Source organism: Cololabis saira, chromosome 18 (genome assembly GCF_033807715.1).
Source record: "Cololabis saira isolate AMF1-May2022 chromosome 18, fColSai1.1, whole genome shotgun sequence".
Classification (NCBI taxonomy): Eukaryota; Metazoa; Chordata; class Actinopteri; order Beloniformes; family Belonidae; genus Cololabis; species Cololabis saira.
In genome coordinates, this window is record NC_084604.1 from 3,974,368 (window position 1) to 3,994,432 (window position 20,065).

The 20,065-nt window shown below is 45.3% G+C and overlaps 1 protein-coding gene across 2 annotated transcripts; it reads right to left on the minus strand.

The window, feature by feature from the left end:
• Positions 1-772: 772 nt before the first annotated feature.
• On the minus strand, positions 773-19,272 carry LOC133418603 (MAP/microtubule affinity-regulating kinase 3-like). Of its 2 annotated transcripts, XM_061707374.1 has the most exons (18): positions 18,853-19,272; positions 16,128-16,316; positions 15,172-15,225; positions 15,032-15,080; positions 12,123-12,188; positions 11,946-12,016; positions 11,806-11,862; positions 11,295-11,429; positions 10,463-10,564; positions 10,260-10,379; positions 8,936-9,035; positions 8,205-8,317; positions 7,933-8,056; positions 4,990-5,177; positions 4,816-4,913; positions 3,075-3,347; positions 2,577-2,621; positions 773-1,553 (listed from the first exon to the last, which is right to left on the minus strand). In XM_061707374.1, the coding sequence occupies exons 1-18, from the start codon at positions 18,889-18,891 to the stop codon at positions 1,184-1,186; spliced, it is 2,193 nt and encodes a 730-aa protein (XP_061563358.1). In that variant the 5' UTR covers positions 18,892-19,272; the 3' UTR covers positions 773-1,183. The 2 variants fall into 2 exon arrangements, with proteins under 2 accessions (XP_061563358.1, XP_061563359.1); XM_061707375.1 differs by lacking the exon at positions 2,577-2,621.
• Positions 19,273-20,065: the final 793 nt, after the last annotated feature.

Below are 20,065 nucleotides of genomic sequence, written 5' to 3' on the forward strand. Positions count from 1 at the left end.
CAGAGCCAGATCCGATTTGGACACTTGCTAAAAACAGTGTGGACAGTCAGCCCTGAAAATCGGATATGAGAAGGAATCAGATATGAATCAGATTTGCCTGCAGTCTGAACGCAGCCTTAGTATTGCCCACATGCTCGTGCTTCAGTGCTGTTCACTGAATGATGGCACAGTGAAAACAATGACATGTTGACTGGTATTTGTCTGATATTTGACCCACTTCATCATTTTCACTGGGATGAAAACATTGAATCATGGGAAAACGCTCTTATTCAGTGGTTACACATTCATAAACTCTGGCTTTAATGGTGGAGGAAGTATGACACTGAAGAAAGGAGGGGGACTAAACTGCTTTACTGAAATCCGTCTTCTGTTTGTTTTTTTTACTTGATTTTTCTGTCATATTTACATTTGTCTTCCTTCTTGTTTTGCATGTGTGTTTACTTTGCTGTTTTTTTGTTGTTGTAGATTGTTTGTCCTTGTTGTATTAGCACAGTAGTAGTACTATGAAGTAAACAAAGTTAAAAAGGGAAGGCACAATAAGCCTAGGCTTCAGCCTACACCTTTTGGTCGGTTTATTCCTTCTTTTTTTTATTATTTCTTTCCTACAAAAGGAAATGAAATGCAATGTATTTATCAATGGAAACTGATCGACCAAATAAACTACTTCCTCATCATAATCACTAAAAATCTCCCTCTCAAATGAGCTCTACCTGAGGAGTTGTGTTGGACTGTAAGGTGGTGAAGGAAAGGGCGGAGACATGCGGAGCTGCTGCGTTCAGGTGTTTAATGAGCCACAGGTGAGCCTGAGCGTCAGCTGACTGCTCACATGTACAAAACCTACATGAAAACGAGGTGAGAAACTATTTACATTCACAAACACAGACTCCCCCCAGGCCCCGCCCACCTGGGCGCGGGTGGGCGGGGCCTGAGACCGCTGCAGAGCCGTGTCTGCGGAGGCTCTGGAAATAATAGCTAGTAACTAATCGTCCGGACTCAGAGTCCCATGATCCTTTGCACCAAAGTCCATCATGTTAGGTGTGAGGCGCAGCTGCCCCTGCTGAGCTGGAGGGGAAACCCCACAGACAGGAGGGTGAGCGGGCCGCGGCATCAGTCACCAAGAAATGTGGAGGAGCTTCCAATCAGGACGTGATCAGCTGATCACCCGACAGCTGCAGCCGTAGGTCTAGAGTTTGAGCTCGTTAGCGATCTTGGAAGCGATATTCTTGAAGGCGATGGAGGTTCCTGAAATCCGCTTGAAGCGGACTCCGTTGAGGGAGAGGCGGGGCAGCTTGCACACCTCCATCTCCCACTGGACCAGGCTCTCGGCGTGGCCGTCGCCGTGGACGCAGAGCAGCAGGAAGTTCTCGCGCTGCTCGTAGTCGCAGTTGTTGGCGTCCAGGACCTTCCGGATCTCCCTCATCATGTCCAGCGGCTCCATGGACGACGTGGTCTTCATGCTCCAGGTGAAGCGCAGGGAGCGCGGCTTCCCCTCCTTCAGGTGAGGCGCGGCGGGGGACGCCGGCTCCGCCCTCGGCTCCGTCGCCACGTTACGGCTGCAGACAGGAAGAAGACCAGAGTGAGAGATGCAGGCGTGGCCGTGAAAACAGCTGGATCATCTGTCCAACCAGACTCTGCTCTCTGATTGGTCAGTAGGGGTGTAACAACATATCGTGCCACAAAATTTCACGATACAAAAACATCACGATACATGTGGTGGAGGTGACAAACTGCAGCGCGATATTGAGTTATTAATATTAATCTATTGTGTTTACTAGTAACATCCTATTGGTGCAGCGGGATCACGTGCCGACCGCGCCTCGACCCGCGGACCAAAATCTTCCTCCGCTCAGAAGAAACTAGGACCGTTTTGGTCCCGATCACGGGACTCTTGGGGGTTTTGAGCTCTGAACTTTTACTTCTAAGGTGAGCATGAATCAATCTTTTTTATGATGTAAAGATCGTGTCGTCCCCAAAGGTGGAGGATGAAACGATACCGGGGTTCACCTTACGGCCTCAGGCTGGAGCAGGTGAAGCTCTGAGCTCTGTAGAAGATCAATAACAGTCATGTTGCATTTGGAGTTTGGGACTTTTCATAGTTTATTTATTTACCTTTATTTATTTAATTTTAGTTGTTACATGCATAAGAGAAACTATTCAGTTTGTGGCAAAATATTTGTACTTGTATGAAACTGAAGATGCATAATGCAAACCTGACATTTACTTTTAGTTCAGTTTGTGGAAAATGGTTGGCCTGGCTTTCTCTTTAAAACTTAAACAGTTATAAAGCATTACAAACTGGAACAATAGGGCAAACGCACAGTATTGTTTTGTATTTTGTGTCTTTCAAATAAAAGACCATTTTTTCCAGTCACATGTTCCTCATTCAAGGTTGTTAAAAAAATACTGCTATAATATCGTATCGTTATCGTGACCTCAATAGCGTATGGTGAGATTAGTGTATCGTTACACCCCTAGTGAGAGACGGCGTGGCCGTGGAAACAGCTGGATCATCTGTCCAATCAGAGGACACAGAGTCACAGTCTCTGCTCTCTGATTGGTCAGTCACCCCGACTCACCTGGAGCCTTCAGGGCGGCCATTCCTCTCCACCTCCGACGTCCCTCTGACAGCAAGCATGGAGGAAGGAAACGTGGCCAAAGAAAGAGAGAAGGAGGGAGGAAATAAGGAAAGACAGAGGAAGAAAAAGTGAGAGAGGAACAAAGAAACAAAGAACAAAAGAAATAAATAGGAAAGGAAGTGCAGAAGGAGGAAGTAAGGAGCAGAGACGAAGAAAGGAAGGAGGAAGGGAACGAGGAAGGATAGGAAATGAGACAAAAAAGAAAGGAAGGATGAGGAAGCAAGGAAGAACGACGGTAAACGAGGAAGGAGACAGAAAAGAAATAGGAAGGAGAGATAGAGACCAGAGGAGAAACAAGGATGCAGAAAAGGAGGGAAGAGAGGGGCAAGGAAGAGAGACGTGGGAGGAAACAAGGAGAGCACAAATGAGAAAACAGGAAGGAAGAAGATAAAAAAAGCTGAGAGGGCGCGTCACCTCCCATGATGCCGTGCTGCGTACCTGCGTGTGAGCTTGGAGGTGAGCTTGGAGAACAGGTTGGTGGAGCCGCGGCTGCGGGACTGGGCCAGGGGCGTGGCGTCGTGGGACAGGCTGGGGGAGGCGGGGGGGCCGTTGTAGGTGGCCGTCCGCCGCTCACGCAGCTGCCCGCCGTGGAACGTGCTGCGGCTGGCCGTCCCGCGAGGGAACCGCAGCCGGTCCGGCGGCGTGGCTCCACTGCTGACGCTGTGGGTGGAGGCTCCGCCTGCAGAGCGCTGGGTGGGCGTGGTCTCCGAGCTGAGGGAGGGGGGTGGGAGAGGTCAGAGGTCAGACACCGGAGAGGACCAACCACCAAGCTGCTGCTTCACACTTAACCCTGGTACTGTCTTTGGGTCAAAATGACCTCATTCTCCTGTCCTTCTTTCCTCCTGCTCTCTCCTTCCTTCTTTTCTCCCCTTGTACATTCTTTCCTTGTTTTCTCCTTTCCTTCCGTCCTTCCTTCTCTTCTTCCTTCCTTCTACCTTCCCTTCCCTTCTCCCTCTCTCCCTCCCAATCACAGATAACCAAAAGCAGTTTCTACCGATCACAGTGAGTGAAATCCATACATTCGTCAATATTGTTGTCTCATGTACAACACTGACATTGTATTATTAGGTATAAAATTAGGAGATGAGAAAGTATCATGAATTGAAAAGGCTGAGGCAATGAGCAATAGAGTAAGTCACAAAGAGTGGGTGTAGCTTAGTAGCTTCAGCTTTCCTGTGGTAATAATTATGTACAACATGTCACCAACACACACAACAGCAGACATGTCACTCTCTAAAAGTTGATACAAGTTGTAAACTATAAACCTTAGTTTTCCTGTGGAAAGAGGAATTAAATCTTAAAATAAAAATTAATTGTGATTTATTAAGCTTTGTGAAAGCCTTAGCGGTAGCATCCGCTGCATATGAGGAAACTCTTGTGAGTGAAGCAAAACTCTTCACACTAGAACTCCACATGTCACTCGTGAAGCGACTGACACGACTGTCGTCCTGGGTGAGGGTTTGGATGTGACTGTATATATTCTGGTAAAACTCCGACAGGATTTCATCAGTGAAATATTTACGACGCAGCAGCGCAAACCGCAGATCCAAGCTGCTAACGCGTTTAAACCTGATGTCTGCTACAACAGAAAGCGGCTGATGAGCAAAGCATATGAATTCATTACCCTACGATGTAGTTCTTTATTTTTCTTGCTGTCGTTTATAGGTCTCTGTTACAGCGGAGTTAGTGGCGTTGCTCCTTCTCTTTCTCTGCCTTAGCTGCAGCCGACTTTGGCAACTCAATATACTCCTTCATGTGAAAAACGTTCAAATGTCCTATCAGCTTCGTTGTGTTGAAATTCTTTTCTAACATTCCTCCTCGGTGTATCTCCTTTGGACTTTGCAAACTGCAAATTTGGTGTCCTTTTCGGACATTGTAAAACTCCCGTACCTGCGAGGCCATTTTCAGTGTTGATGGTCTGAGATGCGGGAACGCCCGCGCGGGCGGCAGTTTGTTGTTGTAAACGTCATCTGATCGGCCGCTCTGAACTATTATTTCCCGATCTCCGATCAAAACCGATAGGGCCATTATCGGGCCGATACCGATCGGTTGCCGATGGATCGGTGCATCTCTACCGTGCTCTTGCTGAAGTTTTGTTCTTGTGTCAGCGGACCAGGACCACACCCAGTCCTGTTCCCGCCCAGCTGGCCAGCAGCGAGGCGTGCAGGCGGCCTCTCACCTGTTCTCTTTGCCGTTGTGTACGGCAGACGTCCGGTCCGTGGAGCTCCTGTCACTGCAGACGTAGGTGTTCCTCCTCGTCATGCTGGACGACGAGGCCTGCAACGAAGGCAAAGATGCTGGTTGGCTGCTGGAAGCCCCGCCCTCCCCATCACCCACCCTCGGGTGTACTTACAGGGGGCGGGGCCGACGTCTTCCTGCGTTCTGGTGCGTCGCTTTTGTTGGGGTTGTTGCTTAGCAACGGGCTGCTGGTCTCCACCGGGCTGGACTTCCTGCTCTGACCTCCCCCGTCCTGCTTGGCCTCCCCCTCTGCTGCAGCCTGACTCCTCCTCGGGGGAGGAGCGGTGGAGGAGGCGGGACATACTGTGGAGTAGAGGTGGGGTTATGGCGCTTTTACACTAGAACCTACTCAGCCCGACTCCCCTCGCCCCAGTTTGGTTCTTTCCCACCAGGGATCTAACGTGCCGAGTAGATACCGTATTTTCTGGACTATAAGCCGCACCCGCTCTATTTTTTTAAAAAACTATTAAAAAAAGATATATCTGCATACAAGCCGCATCCGCTCTATTTAAAAAAAAAAAAGACATGCAAGCTGCAGATATTTATGTTGTTAGATTAGATATTTACTACATGTACAGAGGGATTCTGAACTGTAAATGATGTACATGTTTGTACCTAAATAGATCCTTTCCTAACAGTGTCTTTTAACACAGCAGCAACTTTGCTGATTAAAACGGGACAGAACCAAGAGAAAATAACCGCTATTTATTTATCTATTTATCTGTTTGAAATCTGCTTCTACTTCTATCTCAGGGATTAAAGCAAAAAAAAATCCCAGGACGGAAAGTTTTCAGACCCCCCCCCCCCCCGGTGGTTTAAATTTAGTCATTTCAACCATCAGGGGGAAGGATAGGTTGCAAGTTTGGATTACAAGGTAGACCATACCTGTTACGTGTTGTAATCATATCCTTCTTTCTTTCCGTTGCGATTGAAAACGTAAATTTATAATCCATTCCTGTGAGTTAACTTCAAAAAATAAATAAATATTGCAGAAGCTTGCGCGTAACCTACGGCGTAAGGTACGCAGCGACGCGTACTCTACGCCGTAGGCTCTGCGTCGGTGCGACGCGGAACCATAAATCAACTCACACGTGGATGTCGGCGCCGCAGCTCCGCTTCCTCCCGGCCCCCGGCACCGAGTACTACTGCGCGGTACTGCGGTAACAGTCCTGGGGCCTCATCTATAAAGCTTGCTTGCGCAGAAAAAGCGCCTGAAAGTTGCGGAAGCCGCCATCTACGCAAAGCCTCGGATCTAAAAAGAAAAAACGAATCGATGGCTGCCGCTCCAAGCCCACTATTCCACGCCGAAGAGGAAAAAAGAAAGTGTTCTGATTAAAATAAGGAAAGTTGGACTACCGTATATAACAATTGCGTTCATAAGGATAAAGTTTTTAAAAAAAATAAAAATTAAAGAAATTGTCTCTTCTCCCCGTGTGTGTCTGCCTGTCATGCACGGGGATGTTGTTTACTTTTAAGCCGGAATTATGGTTCTGCGTCACACCAACGCAGAGCCTACGCCGTAGGGTCTGGCGTAGGGTGCGCGTCGCCGCGTACCCTACGCCGTAGGCACTGCGTCGGTGCGACGCGGAACCATAAATCAACGTGGATGTCGGCGCCGCAGCTGCGCTTCCTCCCGGCTCCCGGCACCGGGGCTCGGCGTGTCCCTCCGCGGTACTCCCGGACTCTAGTCCCTAGTCCCGCAGCCCCAGTGAGTATTTTCACCGAACATTTTGACCGGAGAGATTATAAAATACCGGACTTCGGCATATTTTACCGGACAAAGTCCGGCAATTACCGGACAACGGAAACCCTGGTGCAGTACCCCCCGCGACCGCTATTTAGCGATCTTTTTCTGAATGGTTTATCGGACTTTTTCCAGTCACAGTGAATCAAAGAGATAAGGACAACTATTGTGCAAAAAACCAAAATAAAAAAAATCACACATAAACGTAGAAAAGAGCCAACCACACGCCGTAGGCACGGCGTCGTTTTGACGCAGAACCATAACTCAGCCTAGGCTGAGTTATTAGGTGTCAGGTTACGTGCATCTAAAACCAGAGGAGAACTTTACTGTGTGTGCACAGCCAACAGCTGATTGACTGCAGTGGGCGCCGTTCGACAAGTCACCGCGGCGCTACAGACACCCCGGTGTTCATATTTTTTGTCGGATTTGCGCTGATCTCATAAAAAAAAAAAAAAAAATATCGCAAAAAAATCCCCAGGACGGAAATCCGTACCCAGTACGGAGAACTTTAATCCATGCTATCTGCTAAAGAAGAAGTAGCGTATTCTTCTTTGCATTTATTTTGTCTTAGTTTTGATTCTAATTCCGGTTAGAGCGCCCCGAACGGTGGAAGAAAAATCCACAGAATAGCTGCACCTTTGTATAAGCCGCATGGTTGAAAACCTATGAAAAAAGTAGCGGCTTATAGTCCAGAAAATATGGTACTTTTTCTGTATCTATTCTGCCGAGGTTCTAAGCGGCTGAGTCGGCTGTATCTGACATCATCACACTACAGGCCACCGATTGGTCGGGGGGTTGGAGTCAGACGTCTGAGTCAGGAGGAAGAAATCAGAGAAAGAGACTCTGACGGATTCTTGTTCATTTTATTCAACGGCAGCAGAAGTCTGTTTCATGATCCAACTCTGAGGTGCAGATGTTCATAAACCTGGTGCTGAGGAGAGAATTAAAAAGATCTAGACGGGCGATAAGGAACGACCAGATCTACCAGGAGCTCTGTCTCTTCATAGCTGCTCACGGCTCCAGCTGACTTTTCAGCAGCGCCGAGACAAACTAACAAAAAAAAAAAAGTGTTGCCGCTTGAAGCTTCTCTCACTCTCATTTTTAACTTGATATCAAACACAAGCCACAGACCCAGCAGCACATCTATCATCTCCTCCATGTTCTACAGCAGCTTCACTCCAACCTCCTACTTCTGCTCTGGGTGTTGAAAAGAAACGAGGGCGAGGTGAGTGGAGTTGTGGCGAGTCGCGCTGAGTAGGTACTAGTATAAAGCGCAATTAGTGTGTCAGGTGTGGTCCTGGTTCAGGTGTGTACCTTGGTCGCTGTACCTCCTCTGCTTGGAGGAAGAGGAGGAGCGCGTGGTGAGGAGGTGAGCAGGAGACTGGCTGCTGCTGGAGGGCCGAGGTCTGAGCAGGGAGGAGCCGTCGCCGGCCTCCGCCTGGACAACACACACACACACACACACACACACACACACACACACACACACACACACACACACACACACACACACACACACACACGCAGGTTAGCTCCGCCAGAGCAACGCCGTGGCCCTGTCTGCCGTTACCATGGGAACCCCTCACCTCAGCAGCCTTCCGTCCCAGCAGCAGGTAAGTGGCTGTGATGTCATCGTACTTCATCTTGGAGAGGGAATCGTTGATCTCATCTCTGGAGTAACCCATTTCCACCATCAGGTCTGAGCAGGGACATCACAGATACAGATACACTCATCAATACACCCATCAGTACACCCATATATACACTAGGCTTGGGCCGTATTACGGTAATACCGTATACTGTCGGTGTCTAAAAATAGCAGAGGTATCATTTTCAATACCGTCATGAAAAAATGCAATGGGCTTATATAAGAGATAACAATTAAATATCAAATAAAAGTCATTTAATGCCTAAAATTGAGTCTATGTCCAGTAGCACGTATGTGTGGTTGAATTTTCAGTTTTACTTAAATAGTATGAATATGATAGAATATGTTTTAGCCTACATTTTAAGACTTTCCATAAAGTTTATGAACGTGACGTCATCCCCTGACATAATCAGCAATATTAAAATAATAAAAGGCTTGCAATATTTCAGTTGATTTGTAATGAATCCAGAATGAATGACATTTTTTTTTTTTTTTTTTTTTTAAATTGCATTACAGAAAATAAAGAACTTTATCACAATATTCTAATTTTCTGAGACAGTCCTGTATATACACACATATATGTCAGGTTGTGTGTGTGTGTGTGTGCGTTTGCATGTATGTGCGCACGTTTGTGTGTGTGTTTATGTGTGTACGTGTGCAGAGTTGTACCAATCCTGGTCTGGTCATTGATGTCCAGCTCTGGGTCCTTGTAGGGTTTCAGCTGCTCGTCGTCAGAACCGCCACCGATCCAGCGGTCTCTCATGATTTGCTGGAGAAGAAACACAAAAAACTTTCAGGGAATATTTTAGAAACCTTCAGGTGACGGGACCAGAACATTTCAGGAATGTTCTGGGCCCATTCCAGGAGCATTCAGGCAACATTCCAGGAACCTACAAGGGACCAAACGCTAGTGTAACATTCCAGCTTGGTGCATTCCTGCTCCTGGGACACTTCAAGGAACAAGGATGCGTTCTAACACTATTGGTTGGCCATATATACACCCATCAATACAACCATACAACACTATTGGTTGGCCAATAGCACAATCGAGTACGTCACAGCAGCTTTTTTTTTTTTTGGGCCAATCCAGGAAGCAAGAGCACACGGAGGCCTCACGTCGAGCACTGGAAATCTGCAACAAAAACCACAAACGAAACACGAAACCGACACGGAACCGACCAAAACACAAGCAGTAATAATAATAATAATATACTAACAACAATAATGATGATAACAATAATAATGATATCAATAATAATCTTTGTATAGTAATAATATCAATAAATTGCCTGATATCTTTAATATCATTGCGCTGGATCAACTGCCAGGTGGTAACCACGGCAACGGAGATTCAAAGAAGAAGAGCCAGCTACCGCAGGACGGAGACATGAGTGATTTTGTAATTTCTTTTTATTTATTTGGTAAATTTAACAATTTTGATGACGGATGCATAAGAGGAAAGAAAAGAAAATAGCCGAGCGGAGCTGAGCGGACTAGAATATCTCCCGTTACCAAGGAAACTGAGAATATGGCTCGTTAAAAAACGTTGTAATTTACCAGGTTGCAACGGCTTGTTATAAAACTAATGATTTCAACTAAAAACACATTAAAGCATGAATAACTGATTTAATATTTATGTTTTTTGGTAAGTGACCTTGGTATAAGCGGGATAATGCCCTTTGAGGTGAACATTATCATAAATATATGGATTTCGCAGAGGCAAACCGTCCTCCGCTTTCGTCGTCCTCTGTATTGAAAAGAAACGAGGGCAAGGTGAGTTGAGTCGAGACGAGGCAAGTCGGGCTGAGTCGGTACTAGTGTAAAAGCGCCATAAATCAACATAGCAGCATGTTTGTGATGCGCTGATGACATTCTGTGGCTTCACCGCTGACATCACGGTGACACCAGAGGCAACTAAACCTCGGTGACTTCAGGAGACATGTTGATGACACGCTGGTGACATCATCAGTACAGTACGGCGGGGACATTTTACCTCCAGAGTCCCTCTCTTGACCGGGTTCAGCACCAGAAAGCGTTTGAGCAGGTTTTCACAGTCAGTGGACATGTAGAAGGGGATGCGGTATTTCCCTCGAAGGACCCGCTCTCTGAGCTCCTGGAGACAGAAACAGACTCCTGGGTCAGGGACAGCAGGCTCACCTGTTGGTGCTTTCACTTCCTGGTTATGAAGGGACTCGCCTTGAGGTTCTGCCCGTCGAACGGCAGCGAGCCGCTCACCAGGGTGTAGAGGATCACCCCCAGACTCCACACGTCCACCTCCGGGCCGTCGTACTTCTTACCCTGAACACAAACACAGACTACGTTTACATGCAGTCAAAACTCGGGTTATTGCTAATATCCCGGTTACTGAAACATTCGGAATATTCCGTTTCCATGCGTGAGCAAACATGGTTATCCCTGTTTACATGGTAATTAATCATTCGGGATATCTGGATCAAACCAGCGACGCACGGACAACATGATGACGCAATTCCTTTCATTTCTGCTTCTTCTTCCTGTATCCAAATTCAAAACAAATGCTGCTTCGTGCAACTTTTCTCTCACCTTCTTGTAAATCTTCTATCCCGGTACTTTCTAGCGTCTACAAATGCAGAAATGTTCATATCCTTCATTACATTTATGAAGTGATTAGTCTCCTCCTGGTCTTGGTTTCTCCGTGTTTAGAAGAACTTCCTGGACTCAAAACACCAGGATTCCTTGTGAACAGAACATGAGCAGAAAACAAATTCCTGTTCCTTTTGATGGGGATATTCCGTTTGGTGTTTACATGACCCAATATTCGGGTTTTAAAAGGTGTAACCCAGGGCTCATATTCAGGTTTTTAAAAACCGGAATATGAGCAAATTGGGGTTATTGGTGTTTACATGGCCGTGCAAATTCGGGTTATTGCCAATATTGGGTTTTAAAAGGGTTATTGATGCATGGAAACACAGTCACAGCAGGGTGTCTGCAGGTCTCCCCGGACCACGGACCCGGGTCTGGCCGCCGTGACGGTGCAGCGTCAGCTCACCTGGAAGAGTTCTGGCGCGGCGTACGGAGGAGAGCCACAGAAGGTGTCCAGCTTCCCACCGACCGTGAACTCGTTACTGAAGCCGAAGTCTGCTATTTTAATGTTCATGTCCGCGTCCAGGAGGAGGTTTTCTGCCTGTGGGAGAAACGGGAGAACTGGATTCAGGACTGGTCAGGTCTGTGTTAAGGTCTGGTTCAGGACTGCGTTGGGGTCTGCAAACCTCCAAAAACCTTCTTACCTGATCAAGAACGTAAACATTGCTACTACAGTCGTCATGGATGTGAAGTGTAACCATGGAGACCAAAACGGTTTCCGTACCAGCGTAAATATGTGTATTTCTGCAGTCAACACGGAGGCTGCGTCCCCTCTCTGGAAACACTGACAGCTGAATCCAAACCTGGGCTGGTAAACAGTTTTAAACCCGCTCTGACTGGACGGAGCTTCAGAACCGTCTGGGTCTCCAGATAAAAGGGTCACGGTGTGTTCAGGTCAGCTGGGACATCCCACTTACCTTCAGGTCCCGGTGAACAATGCGCTTCTGGTGGCAGTACTGCACGGCAGAGATGATCTGAGGACACACACACCTCCCTATTATGGGATGCAGTCCGGTTTGGCTGTTGCCAGGGTGACAGCAAGGGGAGCACGTGTTACCTGTCTAAATTTAGCCCTGGCCTCCTTCTCCTTCATCCTCCCATGAGCTACGAGGTAGTCGAACACCTCACCTGCACACAGAGACCAGGCTCACCTGTTCAGGCTGTTCAGACAGCACCAGTTCACACAGGTAGGTGTGTAGGTGTGTGTGTGTGTGTGTGTTTACAGGGGACTGACCTCCGCTGGCATACTCCATCACCAGGTACAGTGTCTTCTCTGTCTCTATCACCTCAAACAGCTTCACTGCACACAGGTGAGACACACAGGTGAGACTCTCGCAGCAGCAGCGTAACAAGGATTGACGTTTTAGCAACACAAAAACACGGAGCACGAGAAGGTGTAGCGTTGAGAAACCTCCCCCCTGTCAAGCCTGATTTAAGGTTCAGCATTAAACCAACGCAGAACCTACGCCGTCACCGCGACGCCGTCGTGAACCCTCCGGACTTCTCCGTCACTCCATTTCTCCGCGGTGCAGTACCCCCCCAGAGCGCTAGTTGATACTTTGTTTAGCTTCCGGCTTTTCCGGTCACAGTGAATCAAAGAGATAAGGACAACTATTGTGGAAAAAACCAAAACAACAACACACACGAAGAAAATGCGTTGCAGAAAATGGAAATGCGTTGCTACCAAGTGAACCAATCACAGCCCTCTCGGTCTGCGTTGGCTCTGCGTCGCCTCCACGCGTAGTTACATGTTTTGGGAGGTGACGTCAGGCTACGGCGTAGGTTTAACGCGGAACCATAATTCAGCCTTCAGGGACAGATGTGCCAACAGACTCGCTGGAGCGGGGAATCAGATCCAGAAGATGCAGCTGCAGAGTTAGAGGCTGATGCCGTTAACGCAGAGCTCTAAATTATTAGGAATAACTATTGATGAAAAACTCACATTTTAATACCTTAAAGAAAAGAAAGTAAGAAAAGTATCTAAAACAATAGCTATATTATATAAAATGAAAGGTATCATAAATAAAAGATCATTACAAACACTATACAGATCCCTACTACTCCCATACCTGACATATTGTGTGGAAGTGTGGGGGAATACGTACAAATCAATAATCCAACCCATTTATATTTTACAAAAAAAAGCAATTAGAATTGTAAACTTGGCTGATTATCTTGCATCAACAAACCCACTTTTCATTCAAAACAATACACTTAAAATGCAAGACATAGTTAATCTGAACACCACTGTGATAATATACAAGGCTTATAACAATTTAGTTCCGGGCTGCAGGAACTGTTCAAGCCAAGAGAGAAACATGAGCTCAGGGGAACAGGAATGTTTGACACAACAGCAATAAGAACAAATACAAAGGGTAGATGCATATCTGTTTTAGGAGTAAAACTGTGGAACTCATTAGATAACGACCTTAAACTAGCAAACTCAATAAAAGCATACAAGATATTATTCAAAGCAAAGGTAATGGACACATATATAGAAACACAATAAGCAAACAAAGAAGAATGCACACATGCATGAGATGAAATGACAACCTAAATTGTTTTTTTCGGTTTCTTTAGCATCTTTTCACTTTGTTTTCAGAGCTATCATTATTATTATTATTATTATTATTATTATTATTTTGTGTAGCCTCATGATACTTCATTTGTTCTTTTCGTATATTCTATTCTGTTAAAAGGTGGGCAAGATAAGCCCAGCGCATCACACCAACCCCCCAGGTACGGGTCCACGGTGCCTCTTCCAGTATCACCTGGATGTTTGCACCAAGCGGTTGGCAAGATATTTGTAGCTTCACCTGTACATGTCCCCATCTGTGTGCTGTAAATCCTACCTGGACAAACCCGTAAATGTTTATGCTCAAACACCTGTGGTTGGACGCTCCACCGTTCCATTCTCATATTAATTCCTAAAAATCGTTTTCGCCCCGTGAACTTTAATCCCAGTAGTCACTTAATTTAATTCACACATGCGCGTGGTGTGAAACTATCAAACAATGAACACGGCGTCGAAGAGTGGCGGTAGCGTTAACAATGCGCTGGTTTTGAAAACTCCTGAACTAAATGAACTTTTCTTTAGAGAAAATGCTCCAAGAGGGGTCACTAAAAGCTGGGGACACTGCACGCTTCTCTGCCCCTCCTGCCCCCGCTGCCCTCATGAACAAAACAAACATGTTGAAGCGGCCGCCTGAGAAACCAGAACAGAAGCTGCAGAACCACCGGTTTACTCCCAGGTACAGAGCAGCTTCCCCAGGACGCGCTCGAGCTCCACGCGAGGAGAGTGGGTCGTACCGTAATACAAAATTACCATTCCACCTATTACAGACGTCGCAGTTAAAGTACATGATCTTTCTTCGCACGTATCCTTCCATATCAGTCAACCATGTGCTGGCAAAACCTGCAGATCATTGAATCACCAGCCACGTTACACTCATACACACTCATACACACGCCCACCCGTGCACAACCAGTGCTTTGGGGATATTTCAGCTTAAATTTCAAAATGTTATATCAGTTCAATGAAGTTCATATTATCTATATTTACTACAGCTTGTTTGGTTTCTTCTGTTATTGGACACAGTTTGTCATGACACTCCTGAAAAATGCCTGGTGCTTCATGACAATATATGTGTGTGGTGACAGAATAAATTAGACGAGCTAAAATGATTTGTTTACTGCATGAGCTGATGCAACTTCTTTCTTTTTTTTTATCACTTTAAATGGATATTGAAAGGCCTATTTGGGTTATTTCTTAGTTATTTCATAATAATTATTGTGAAATTATTATTCTAGTTATTTTACAGTCATATAATCCAGGCAACAGCTCAAAATACATATTTAATAACACTAATCCCAATCAATATCAGATCGAATCAAATCCTAATAATCGTTTCTGAATCTTAAGAATGGGAATTGATTGTTGACATGTGAATGGATACCCAGCCCTACTCTGCCGTGGCTCTGGACCTCCATGTGGGTATTAAAGTGGAATCTAATCTACTGTTCTCTTTATTTGGTTTTGTTTAAATGTTTAAAGGTTTCAGAACCAGAACCAAACAGGTCCAAACGTTGCCAGAGCTCAGCAGGAGCTGGGCTGGTGTTGGGAGTGATGATTGCTAGACTCACCGATGTTGGGGTGACTCAGGATCTTCATGATCCGGACCTCTCTGAACAGCTGGGACATGGAAACACAGCAGGAGGTTATTCCCATGCACAAACCCAGGACTGGTTCTGGTTCTGGACCGGGATCTCTCCCGTCAGCTCACCTTCTGCAGGCTGGTCGGGTTCAGCTGGGTCTTATCGATGATCTTGATGGCCACCTGTCGGGGACACAATCACATTCTCAGTACATGTACAAAATTTATCACGATAATTTCTGGCATTTATCCCGATAACGATAAAAAAAAATACCAATTCAACTCCACCTTTGTAACTATAAATCTATCAACAAATTCAGTCTTTGGAGCCCCCAAATCACTGCTCTAAAAGAATACTAAATACTACTAAACTACACCAATTAAATTGAAAAAAAAACAATTAAATTAGTCCACCTGTACTGCAAAACTGTAATGACTCAAATGAAACAAGTTTGAAATGTAAGAACAGATTCCACATTTATTCAAACTGTATGGCTTAAACAGTGGGATAACAGTGTAAACATCTAAAGTATCATCGTCCTTAAAGTTTTCTTAGCTTATAAAATCACGAAGTAGAAAAAAATACAACCTGATAAATAAAGAAACAGGACAAATAAATAAAAGTTCACTGAAAATAAAATCCTATCAGTGATGACCTCTTCTAATATAAATAAAATGTGCAAATTAACCTGTGGTTGGAACATGCCACAAATTAGATACTATTGCAATTTTTTTTTCGTAATAGTCAAACGTTATATCAAAATGTAACAACCATTTCCTTCTGTTTTTGCAGACTCTGCACATAATAGATGATGTTTGCTCCTCGTCTCTTTATAAATCCAAACCAGTTCCAGTTCCAGAGCTGGAGCCTCGTTTAACAACGAGCTCCTCGCTCTCAGATCCGCCTTCCACCATGTTTGTTACACAAAAACGTCATGAACGGGAATTTATCCTTTTTACCGCGAGATGACAAATTCTTACAGTGGGGAATTTTTTTAACGGTATATCGTGAACGGTAAAATATCGCCCATTCCTAGTGGGGGGGGTGACATTTCCCCTGGCCCGCCTGCCCGCGTGGGTCTCACCTCTCGGCCTGTCCGGACGTGTCGGGCCAGCTTCACCTTGGCGAAGTTTCCCTTCCCGATGGTTTTCAGAAGCCGGTAGTTCCCCACGTGCGGCACGTCGTCCCCGCCGGCCGCCGCCGCGTTTTTACCGCGGGCAGAGCGAACGGAGCGGGACGCCGCCTCACCGCGGCTGTCTGCCCCTGAGGCATGCTGGGAAACACACACACAATCAGCTCAACATCTATGACGTCATCAGCTGCTCTGAGCTTCCCGCACCCCCCTGGTTCTGGTGACAGCCTTCCTCCGACCCAGAACCCAGACCCCCCTGGTTCTGGTGACTAGGGATGGGAATCGAGAACCGGTTCCCAGTGTTTCAATTCCTTGGAATCGTTTGCCTTTTTTGCAAACGATTCCCTTATCGATTCCAGTGGATGCGAATGACGTCAGCAGCAGGAAAACATGGGGACAAAGCAGCATAAACGCTTGAAGGTTTGGTTACATTTTACCAAACGGACGACAACAGGGGGACTGGTTGTTCTCTGGAGACACCATAAGTCATGGTCATCAATGGTTGTCAAATTATGTTTCAAACAGAACACAGTTTGTCTCTGTAAATGGCTGCCACTCCAACAGATTACAACTTCATTGTGGAGTTCCTCAAGGATCCATCCTTGGTCCACTATTATTCCTCATCTATATAAATGATTTGTGTAACATCTCAAACATTCTTTCCCCAATTATGTTTGCAGATGACACAACGCTGGTTCTCTCAAACTCAAACTTTAATTCTTTAATAGGTAATGTGAGTGCTGGCTTAGATGCCTTTGTCACATGGTTTAAAATGAAGAAGTTATCTCTGAATATAAAAAAAACAAATTTTATTATCTTTAGTGGCAAAAAAAAAAAAAAAAAAATCATACAACAAGGATTTATCTAAAATTACAATTGAGAGATGCCCCAAGTATCATCTACAAGATTTCTAGGAATAATTATTGATGAGCGTTTGTGTTGGAGAGAACAGGTTTATTGTGTGAGTAAGAAAATAAACAAATCTATTGGCATAATAAGGAAAGTTAGACACCTTGTCTCTAAGCAGTGTCTACTTACTCTTTATTACAGTCTAATCTATCCTCACCTTTATATTGTAATATTGTTTGGGGGAGTACATTTACAACTACTCTCCATTAGGGCTGTTCGATTAATCGATTTTAAATCGTAATCGCGATTATGTAATTAGAACGATGTTAAAATGTGAAACTCGTAAAATCGATTTTTCACTTTTTTTTTCTTTGTCTGCACACATATTAATGATTGATGGAAATACCTCTCAATACCTGCGACAAGTGCCCCATCGGAGAGGCTCTTTAGTGTAGGAGGGGGCATGGCCACCAGGCATCCCTCAAGCCAGATGCCGTAGACCGGCTCGTGTTCCTTGCAAAAAACTTGCAAATGTGAATAGCAAATGTAATGAGTGACATTACACACCTCTACCTCCTTCATGGGTTGCATTATTATTTAGCATGCAAAGACCCAGTTTAGTTTAATTAGAAAATGTCTTGTTTTATTTAATTGGAAATATAACTTACTGTATGTTTGCAAGTGCTGATTTTTTTTTTCCAGAGATAAAACTTTATATTTTATTATATTTTTTAAAACTTTTTTTCAACTTATTTTACAGAGTTTTGCACTTTATTCATTCATTTTTGGTTTAATAAGAGCAAAATTTGCACTTAAAGCCCAATGGGGCAAATGTTCAATAAAAAAACAGCATATTTGAAATCATTTCTTTGCCTTTTGTCAATTCACAAAATAATCGTAATCGAAAATCGGATTTTGAGAGAGAAAAATCGAGATTTTATTTTTGGGCAAAATCGAACAGCCCTACCCTACATCCATTTTAAAATTTTAGTTATAACCTACAGAGCACTGCATGGTCAGGCTCCTCAGTACCTTATAGATCTGGTCCCACGCTATGAGCCACAAAGAGCCTTAAGGTCAGCTGATCAGGGCCTTATAACAACGCCAAAATCAAATTTAAAAACCAAAGGTGACAGGGCTTTCCAAGCAGTTGCTCCAGATCTTTGGAACATGCTCCCACAAGCCCTGAGAGATGCAACATCTGTGGACATTTTTAAAAACAAATTAAAAACGCTATTTTTTGAGCAGGCATTTATTGATGTATTATGATTTTTGTTTCTTTTTTTTTTGTCTTTTTCTTTCTTTCTTTTCTGTTTGTTATTGTCCTTAGAGACACATTGTGCAGCTTCTTAATTACCTCATGTTTTTACTGTTTTTTCTGTATGTAAAGCGCTTTGTGAGTTTCTCTCTGTGAGAGGTGCTATATAAATAAAATTGACTTACTTACTTACTACATCTACCTAAATGTCTGGAATCTAGAAGAGCATTTGTGTTTAGGTATAGAGGTGTCAAAGTCTGGAATAGTTGGTACCAGATTGCAAACAATTGCATTTCCATATCCATCTTCAAAAGTCGCTCAAGAGAACATTTAATTCAACAATTCAAATATAAAGAATCGGAATTTGGTAAAATCTTATCAATTCCCATCCCTGCTGGTTCTGATGACCCCGACCCAGAACCTGGACCCCCTGGTTCCCCTGACACCGAGACTGGTCCAGTCCAGCACCAGAACCGGCTGGATCCGGGCCGGCAGGAAGCGTGAGCCCCGCCCGGTCCCGGTCCCAGTACCAGTACCGGTCCCGGTACCAGGCCCGGTACCGGTCCTCACCTGCTCGCTGACGGTGGGCAGCGGGGTCCTGGCGGACATGGTTCCGGTTCCGGTTCCGGCTCAGCGCGGGCCCGGTCCGCTCCTGGTCTGGTCCCGGAACATGGAGCTGTGGTCCCGGTACCGGTACCGGCTACACGGCTCCGCTCCTGGTCCGGCGGGGCTGCAGCAACATGGACCCAGACCGAACCGAACCGGACCGGAGCAACAGTTCCTGTCTGGGCTGGGCTGAGGAGCCGGCGGTGCTGGTGCTGGCCGGGTTCCGGTCCAGCTGCCGGGCTGGGGCTCGCTGGGCCTGGTGGACCTGGGTCAGGCCCCGGTAGCGGGTCTGGGCGGCGGCTCGGTTCTGGGCGGCTCGGTTCTGGTCCGCTGCTCTGCTAGCAGCTACCTCGCCTCGGCCAAGATGGCGACCAACCCAACCCGCCGCTGGCGGGAAGTGACGTCAGACAGGCGTGACACCTGATTGGCTGGCGCTGTTGGAGCGACGGCGTCTGTTGTTGCTAGGGTGACTGGAAACATTAAGCCTGATTTATGGCTCCGCGTTACACCAACGCAGAGCGTACGCCGTAGGGTACGCGGCAACGCGCTCCGTACGGCGTAGGCCCTGCGTTGGTGTAACGCGGAACCATAAATAAGCCTTAAAATGCTCCGCTGCAGCACCAGAGGAACTGCTTCATTACATTCAGTGTTGTAAATTAACAGAGGTGGGTAGAGTAGCCAAAGATTGTACTCAAGTAAAAGTACTGTTACTTCAGAATAATATGACTCAAGTAGAAGTAAAAAAGTAGTCATCCAAATAATTACTTGAGTAAAAGTAAAAAAGTACTTGGTGAAAAAACTACTCAAGTAATGAGTAACTGTTGAGTAACGTCTAATTTTTTTTTTTAACACAACCATTGAAACAGACAAAAGTACAAAATAATCATCTTCAGGCAAATAAAATAATAAAATTAATACAAAATAAAAAATAGCTTAAATTAAAATAATCTTAAAGTAAATTAAAGTACTTAAATAAATAATAAAATAAATAAAATAACAGATTAAAAAAATAAATTAAGCACAAGTAGCACAATATTTAAAGCCTTTGTACTTTTCTTTTTTAACCAGGCAGAACTAGAACAAGCCCATGAACTCATAGAAACTCTGTGTGTGTTTGAGTCTGTGTATATGTGACAAAACAAACATTTTTCCCAAAGAATCACCCAGTGATGTCATG